This window comes from Mandrillus leucophaeus, unplaced genomic scaffold (assembly GCF_000951045.1).
Source record: "Mandrillus leucophaeus isolate KB7577 unplaced genomic scaffold, Mleu.le_1.0 Scaffold771, whole genome shotgun sequence".
NCBI lineage: Eukaryota > Metazoa > Chordata > Mammalia > Primates > Cercopithecidae > Mandrillus > Mandrillus leucophaeus.
In genome coordinates, this window is record NW_012108375.1 from 1492897 (window position 1) to 1502423 (window position 9527).

The 9527-nt window shown below is 34.8% G+C and overlaps 1 protein-coding gene across 1 annotated transcript in view; it reads left to right on the forward strand.

The window, feature by feature from the left end:
* SREK1IP1 (SREK1-interacting protein 1) overlaps positions 1–9491 on the forward strand; it is a 50765-nt gene extending 41274 nt beyond the window's left edge. The window contains exon 5 of the mRNA XM_011966764.1: positions 3035–9491. Within this exon, the coding sequence (XP_011822154.1) occupies positions 3035–3221 (187 nt within the window). The 3' untranslated portion in view covers positions 3222–9491. The remainder of the gene's footprint in view (positions 1–3034) is intronic.
* The last annotated feature ends 36 nt before the right edge of the window (positions 9492–9527 follow it).

Consider the following 9527-nt stretch of genomic DNA (forward strand, 5'->3'; position numbering starts at 1 on the left):
GCAAATCTTTTAGTTACTAGCCACAAAACAATAATTAAATATAATACATTTAAGTAAAAGTATATTATATATATAAAATTATATATATGCACATATGCACCTACATACACACACATTTGTATTTATATTTACATATATTTAGCATGACAAGTTCATATATATATATATATATGTATATGAATGATGGCTGATGAGGGTTGTGAAAGACCTGAAGGAATCACTGGCGTCATAACTTCCTTCCAGTCTTCAGCCACCTGTGCATTTTTACGATTAACTCTTTTAAAAACTAACTGGTTAAAGAAATTATTGAAAGTAGTAAGTGGCCATTTCTCTTGTTAATCAGTGCAGTTTCATTCATACTAGCATAAATTTGCACATACAGGCATTTTTTAAAAGCAATTAACCATAATTCTAGTTTAGACCCAGTTCTCATACAGAATAGGTTCTAGAAACCAGGGGCTGCCGCTTCGTAGTTTTTATAGAGCATTTAATACATGTATTTTAATATTTCAGGTGTCTTATAAATTGGAAAAGTAGCTCACTTTCAAGTGTTAGGAGTTAACTAATAATCTTTAATATAAAAACAAATAGGAATGTAGAGCTCAGGGTTTTCTGTTCATGTATTATTAACTCATGTGTTGCAGCACAGCAAGATGGATTGCTTATAGGAAATGAGATTATCTAATAGTCTTCCAAATTCTAATACAGATAGTTCCCAATTTTTGTGGTTCGATATGATCTTTCAACTTTATGATAGTGCAGTAGAAATGTACTTCAGGTACCCATAGAGCCATTCTATTTTTCACTTTCAGGACAGTATTCAATAAATTACATGAGATATTCAATGCTTTATTATAAAAATAGGCTTTGTGTTAGATGATTTTGCCCAACTAGAGGCTAATGTAAGTGTTCTGAGAATGTTTAAGGGCGGCCAGGTTAAGCTATGATGTTCAGTAGGGTAGGTGTATTTTGTGTATTTTCAGCTGCAGCTAGATTTATCAGGGCGTAACCCCGTCGTAAGTTGAGGTACATCTGTATATTTCTTTTCTTTTTCTTTTTTTTTGAAACGGAGTCTTGCTCTGTCGCCCAGGCTGGAGTCCAGTGGCGCGATCTCAGCTCACTGCAAGCTCCGCCTCCCGGGTTCATGCCGTTCTTCTGCCTCAGCCTCCCGAATAGCTGGGACCACCGGCACCCGCCACCATGCCCGGCTAATTTTTTTGTATTTTTAGTAGAGACAAGGTTTCACCGTGTTAGCCAGGATGGTCTCAATCTCCTGACCTTGTGATCCACCTGCCTTGGCCTCCCAAATATTTCTTTTATAGTAACAGATTATTTATTTGGGCCTGTTTACCTTGAGCATCACAAACCTGAAATTAAACTAACTTTTCTGTGCACATTTAGCAGAGATAGTGCCACCTGAACGTGTTGCTATGCCACAGCCTAAAATTTTATCTTAAAACTGAGACTTCAGGCTAGGCACGGTGGCTCACTCCTGTAATCCCAGCACTTTGGGAGGCCAAGGTGGGTCGATCACCTGAGGTCTGGAGTTTGAGACCAGCCTGGCCAACACAGTGAAACCCCATCTCTACTAAAAATACAAAAATAAAAAAAAATAGCTAGGCATGGTGGTGTTGGTGCCTGTAATCCCAGCTACTTGGGAGGCTGAGCCAGAAGGATCGCTTGAACTCAGGGGCGTGGAGGCTGCAGTGAGCTGAGATCATGCTATTACACTCCAGCCTGTGCAACAAGAGTGAAACTCTGTCTCAAAAAAAAAAAAAAAAAAAAACTTTGGGACCAAAAAGCTAAAGATAAAAGCGCAGGCAGGGAAGAAGCTTTAGTCAGAATCCAGAGGTCAAGTCAAGCAGGGTCTTTAAAACAGGAAAGTAGACAAGATTCGAGAATAACAGAACTGAAGAGGCAAGGGAGCAGGAGAATACGTGAGAAAATAAGCTTTAACAGATGGTCGGAAGTCTGAGTAAGCAGACAGACAAGGAGGAGAAAGGAACACAACATTACAAAAATAAGGGAAAACTCGGAGTCACTAAAGGAGGAAGGCAGTCAAGGAATTCACACACTATACAGACACAAGATAGCCTTGGACCCCTGTAGTCTCCTGAATTTACATTGGCACCTCCTTTATGTCCGTCTCAGGTTTTCTTAGTTTGAGTTTTAACTCCTAATATTTAGATCACTAAACTAACTCTTCAGGTACCTTTTTTTACATTTTAAATTCACTCAGTTTCTGTCTTGTCACTCATATTTTGAGTTTGAGTATAGGTAGAATGTTGCACATCTCTGTACGTAAGATCTTGAAAGACAGTGTTTTCTGTTCTTTTTCTTTTTCTTTTCCTTTTTTTTAATATTAGAGGAAGGAATCCAACCAATTTTTCCAATTTAGTGTTAAAGCAATATTTTTCAAACGCATAATGATAACCCATCCTTTTTCATTTATATCTAGCATAAAAGCATCCTTTGTAACTAATGAAAATTATTTTGTAATGCAAGTATTCATTACTCTCCGTCTAGACGGACCCAGTACTTGAAAAATCAGCAGAATTTTATTTTGCTAACGTTCAGCTTTAATTCATTCCTATGAACGCAAAATTATAGCCCTTTAAAATAGAGAATTGCAACTTTTGAGGCAGTTTTAAGAAAATATGCTAAGTTATTATATACACAAGTGAATATAATAAGGCTTGGTGAATGCCCCTTTGTTTGCATTTTAGGATTTTGAATGGTATAACTGCATGAAAAACCAAAAGTCACAGAAAAATAATTTCATCCTTACTGAATTTAAAACTCATTACTAAAATTGAGTGGAATAGAGATACTAGTTTTGTTAATTTCTGTGACCAAGCAGCACAAATTCTAAATTCAGCATTTTAAGGGAATGCAAATATATGAAGCACATTTTAAGTTTATGTTTATACTCACTACCTTACTTCAAGAAGAATTTAAGGCAGTTCAAATCCCGCTTAAATTTATCTATCAGTCATAAATGCAATTCTCAGTCAGTGTGTATTATTATCCATAGGTCTTACTCATCCAGTTCCACTGAAGAGGACACTTCAAAACAAAAGAAACAAAAATATCAGAAGAAAGAAAAGAAAAAAGAAAAAAAGAGCAAATCAAAAAAAGGGAAACATCACAAAAAGGAAAAAAAGAAGAGAAAAAAGGAAAAGCAGTCTTCTACACCTAATTCTGAATTCTCCAGAAAGTAACTGAGACTTTGGCTTAAGCCATTAAATTTAAAAATTTGTTTTTAAAAAGTGTTTGCCCTTCCTTGGAATTTGCTATATATTGTGCTTTGCAATAAATCACAGCCTTTTCCCCATAGACATTTTTCGTATGTGGGACCATTATCCCTCTGGCAATATATTTTTAATGTGCTATGACTGCAAAGTAATAAATCAGTCTTGTTACTTGATCACCATGCCCCAAGTATAGCTATTTGTGTATACTAAACACATCGTTTTTGGTATTTGTGTCTCTGTGTGTTTGGCTAGTGTTATTACTTCATTAGTTGATTGTAAAATGGCTTTACCGCAGTCAACACGGGTCATCTACGTAGCAGCTAATGAGTATTGCTGATTCAGGTGTCCACCTTCCAGTCATGAAGCTAGGTAAGGGGTAATGTTTTGCTCTTGACACAGAAAAATTTAATAGCTTTATATACTAAAATAGAATATCTTTTAAAGATAGTGAAATTCTTCTTTTTTTTTCTAAATCTCTAGGGATTTTTTTTCAATGTCATAGAAGGTGCAGCTGCTTAATGGTCTTGACTAGGACTTTTTAAATGAATGGTGTCTGCAGGAAGATGATCATGAAAATATCTCTAACGAAGTTTCACTGTTCTACGAAATGCAGAATTTCTAGTACCTGTCTCCTTTGTTTTTGTAATAATTGAAATATTTCTTTCTTATATAAAGAGATTAGTTCAGCCTGTTAGTAAGTCTGCAGAGATGATGCTGAGTTGGTCAGGATTTTTAGGATAGACTCCTGGGTTGTTTTACAAATGTGCCATATTGGCATGTCTTACAGTGATACCTCAAACACAGAAATTTTTATTTAGGAAGATACCTAAATCTTTATTAGAACTGATTTTTATTGTATTCAGTATGTAAATTTTGTGAAGCTTGTTTCTATGAGTAATGTGGAAAATTTTATAAATGTGAGCATATATATTTATTTTGTCAGACATAATTTGTAGTTTTAAAGCAAATTTCACACTGAACTTATGTTTTCATAAATGAGCAGTTTGGGGTGTTTCTCTCTTTTCCTTTTGTGGCAACCTCAAGAGCAGTGTCAAAAAAAGAATTAAGAATTTTATTCTGTACTTTTTAAAATTTAAGAGCCAGGGAGTTGCATCATGAAAGCCTTTATATAATAATGGAAATTTTATATGGGTAAGCATTTTCAAATACATATTAGTAGATATGTTTTTTAAATTTCTATTTTCACATTGATCAGTGTTACTTTGCTTAATACTTAGGTATCCCTTATGCCCAATAAAGTAAATGCTTATGTTGTAGAAGCATCAAACATCAACCAACATCATGGCATAGCACCAAAGATTGCAAATACCTCACTATGGTGCACGTAGAAATTTTCAAATTGATCACCTACAGATATGGCTGCAGGTGAATTCGTGATAATGAAATCAGCTAAGTATACTTAACCTCACAGGCTAGAAAGGTTTACTGATTCTTCTTTCACCCGGCACCCAATGTGGGTACCCTCAGTAAGACTCAGGGAGCCTTATAACTCCTCTTAACATATGCTTACCCATGCTTAAATTCTAGGGAAGCTGTATCCACAGCCCTCTTCTATAATAGCATTGCAGCCATGACAGCTCTCACGCTTTCAGCCTTTCCATAACCTAATTTAGTCATTTGGGCCTCTCAAAATGCTTTTGTTTAAATAGATCAGTCAGTAACTGGGAGAAAAATACAGAGCCAACAGGTTTTTAGGGTTTTGTTTTGCCTTTGCTGCTAATTTTTTGAAAATACAGTTCTTCAATTATCAAGATTTTAAAAATCGGTTTTTAATATAAAGCTTTTTTAAAAACGAGGCTGACCCAAGTTCGGTGGTGTTTCTCCACTCCCACTGCTTGATTTGACTAGCCTTGAAAAAATAATAGTAAAATGAAATATTAAACAATGATTAGAAGATGCTGCAAAGGCAATGACCTCATTCTATTGAGTAAGATAGTTAAAAATGATAGTAATTGTAGTGAAATAGTTAATTGAGTTATTTGTAAGTTTTATTACTGTTAATTGTAGAGATTATAAATTAGGTCATTAGGTTTCTGAATGGTGACACAATAATGATTGAGAAGATCAAAAGTCAATCCTCATTAACTAATGTAATATGCAAATTAAAATATTTTAATGATCAGTAATTTTCCCCCCAGAAATTATCTTGCTATTCCTAAGTAAATTTCCTATAATTTTAGCATAGTTTATGAAATATCTTATTTGAATAAAAATTTATGTTTACTGAAGTAATTTTCTTCTAAAATGATATTATTGAGATTGGATATAAATCTCATGAATACATTTTAGAAGAAAATTAATGAAATTCCCTCCCAGGCAGTATGTACCAGAAGGAAAACTGAATTAGCAGTAAAACAGTCTGTTCATTCTAACTACCTGTATGATCTTGAACAAAGTCACTTAGTTTCCCTGGGCCTTGATGTCTTTCATCTATAAAATGTTGTACCAGATTATCTCTGAAACCACTTCTAGTTTTAATATATATAATTATCAATATTTTAAAATTCAAGCAATATTCATTTTAAAAATTATTATAAACAGCTAGCATTCTATAATAGTAAAGGTTGAATTTATTAATATAACAGTTAAACACGTTCAGCTTCTTCAAGCAGACAATTGATACTTGGTTCATATTCTTACAACCTAATGCATGTTATTTTCACCAGAAGCAGACGGAATTTATATTTAGGTTTGCATCTGGAACTAGATTATCTGGCACTTTATGGCCATTATTTTTGGATTGATGGACCTTCTCCCCACACAATTTCCCCTTTTATTTTTTTGCATATCATATGTTGGCTGGTATTTCTCAGAGGTGTCCCTCTTTCTTCATACTTAATATACATCTCCATTTACATCTTTGGTTCTCTGAGGTCAAAACAACAATAAATGAGAAGTAAAACAACTATATGTGTTTGTATTTACAACTCTATCTAAAAGTATATAACCCTAGTTTGCCTTCAGAGTAAACTAGGCTGAAGAGTTGTTAATAATGTTGATTAAAATGCCATTGAATCCTTTCTTCAACAAATATTTATTGAGTACCTAACATGGCAAATGCTGTGCTAAGTACTGGGGATACAGAGATAAGTAAGACACATTTGCCTCCCTGAAGGACTTCACAGTGTAGTTGGTAGAAGAAACACTAGAGCATATTCCGTTATATAATTAGTGCAGTAATTGACATGAGTTTATAGAAACTCAGAGTGGTACCTAACCTAGTCTAGAGAAATTAGAAGAGGCTACCTAGAGAAAGTAGTGACTGAATTGCACTTTTGATTAAGGATAAGAATGAAGCTTATGGCAGTTATTGACAGATTGGGTGCTGTGAAGAAACACCGGATGTACAACAAGCTGTGTTAGGTGTTTGTCAAGAATTACAAGCAATCTGGTGTTGCTGGTGTATCATAGGCGAGGCAGGAAGTGGTAAGAATTGAGACTACCATTTTAAGTTCTTAGGAACAAGAAGAAGGGGTCATGTGTTCCATGTTTGGGAGCTTGAACTATAATCTGTAAGCAATGAGACATCATTAAAGAGTTTTAAGGGGGGCCAGGCGCAGTGGTTCACACCTGTAATCCCAGCCCTTTGGGAGGCTGAGGTGGGCAGATCAACTGAGGTCAGGAGTTCAAGACTAGCCTGGCCAACTTGGCGAAACCCTGTCTCTACTAAAAATACAAAAATTAGCCGGACGTGGTGACAGGCGCCTGTACTCCCAGCTACTCTGGAATCTGAGGCAGGAGAATTGCTCAAACCCAGCAGGCGGAAGTTGCAGTAAGCCGAGATCACACCACTGTACTTCAGCCTGGGTGACAGAGTGAGACTCTGTCTCAAAAAAAAAAGAAAAAAGAAAAACAATAAAAGATTTTAAGGAAGGAAATTACTTTTATTGGGGTTTGGTTTTATCAGTTTCATAATCCGATTAATCCCACCATTTTTAAAAGATGAAATTGCTTTCATTAGAAGGCTATGTAAAATATAATTTGATTATTTTAGGGTCTATTATTAGACTCACATTTCTTTCTATGGTCTCATTATTATTTCCAAAAATTACACAGTAACCTAAATCATCTAAAAACACATAAAGCTGCTGTATTCCTTATTAGACCCATCCCCAGAGTTATATGTACATGTACATACTTTGAGATGTGTTTTGTTCTTAATTGTATTGGCCTAAATTCTATTGCTATTTTAGTATTTGTTAGGTCCAAATCATTTAGAATATTTTTCAGTGTACAAAATGTGCTGTAATTTAATAAGGCCCCTTGCTTTTGAAATTTGGCTTAACCTGTGAAGCACAACTGCTTCAGAGTTACAGAGAGACATACCAATTGGTCCACTGGATGAGCCCTGTGGTTCTACCTCAGGTAACCTAGTTTTAAGCTAGCTCAGCAGGGAGTGCTTTAAGGACTCCAGCTGATCCTAGTGCTGAGACCAAAACTTCCTGGACATTGGGCGCCCAAGAACAGTAGGTTTCTTATGCCAGTATGAAAATAATCCCAGTTGCGAAGACCAGAGTCTTCTGACCTCAATATCGCCTCCTAACTCCTCTAAAAATAGGTATAGCGGCAGAGAATTGGGGTGCCTCTCCTACAGCACAACCCATGATGCATCCAGTCATGCCTGGCCCCACTATGCCTTTTGCACAAGTTGGGAGGAGTTGAGGCAGTGAGCATTTTGCTGGCTCTGTCTCTTTCCTGCTTCTTGTGCCATTTATAGTTCTTGCCCTTGAGCAACAAAAGTAGAATAGTACTAGTGCCTTAACTAAATTTTTCTCAACCTAGATTTTCACCTGAGACAATATGGTAATATTACTAAATTACTGTATATCAAGATAGCAAATTTTCTGGGATACTTTAAAATCAAAGTTATATCAAAGATCAAGAAGCACCCATAAAAGCTTTATGAACTTTCACAAAATAAGTGAAAATTCTTTGCTTTTATGGCCATGTAAAATGTCATTTTTATAATGGAAGTGTCTTAATTTTCAAACTTAACATATACTTTAAGCAATTTTAATATTTAAACATTGGCAAAATTGTCTTTTTGAATGTGAAATTCAACTCTGGCAGTAGGATGTTGCAATAGTGATCTGGAACTATGGGGCCAATATAGCCACATGGGGTTATTTAAATTAATCAAATAAATGAAAAATTTTATTTTTTCTGTTGCATTAGCCACATTTTAAGTGCTCAGTAGCCACATGTGACTGGTGGCTACCATTATTAGTGCAGATATAGGAAGAACATTTCCATCATCTCAGAAACTTCTCTCTAGACAGTTCTGGTCTAGGAGATAACAATAGTTCTTGGTAGAAATTTTGACAGGCTAATGACAAAATGTTTGTAACCCTGAGCTTTGCATGCCCAAGAAAAATAAGGCATTCTTTTTTATGTATCAGACCAGAGAAGCTGTATTCAGCACATTTTGAAATGCTAGTTTTTGGCTATGGCCATACCAGTCTAAATGTGCCAGATCTCGTCTGAAATGCTAGTTTTCTGACTACAAAAACTTCACAGGACATAGTAGATAAGCTCAGTAGAGCCACTTAAAATAATTCCCTTTTTTTTTCTGATGAATTCTATTACAAAACCAGGTCTGTGTTATAATAGAAAACACACTTATGAATTAAAATCTTTAAAAATTATAATTTGCAGAAATTAGTTTTATTTCTAGATTTCTAGGTGGTATTAATGTGATAGCATTAGGTGGAACCAGAGAACTCATTTGTTTTGTATATTTCATTATACAGATTATTTAGGAAATCTATCAGCAAAAGTTTTTTTGTTATGCTTATCTCTTGAAACAAAATATTTATTGTACAGATTATACATTGTGATTTTTTTTGTTACTGAATATATTGTTTGCGCCCAGAAAAATCTAAAAAGACATAGGTTGACTTCTAAGAGACTTAAGAACAAGTCACCTCTAGTTTATAAGACAGTTCCCCCTGATATTTACCTATCCAGTACCATCTCATAAAAATAACTGCCTGTTATTATCAAAAAGTTGAGAAATGGTGGTAATGTGACATAAACTTCTCATTGTTCTTCACTGAGATAGAATTTCTTATCTTGTTATTGATAAATTCTTTAATTTCTCCTGAATAATTAGCATAATCTCATGTGTTACAGAAACATCTTAATTAGCAAATAAAAGTAAATTTATACAAAGGAAAACCAATAAAAACCTTAATGTGTGTTTAATAAAGTAACTGATCAAAAATGCAGCTGTGTCTTGCTTTGTGAGTGACG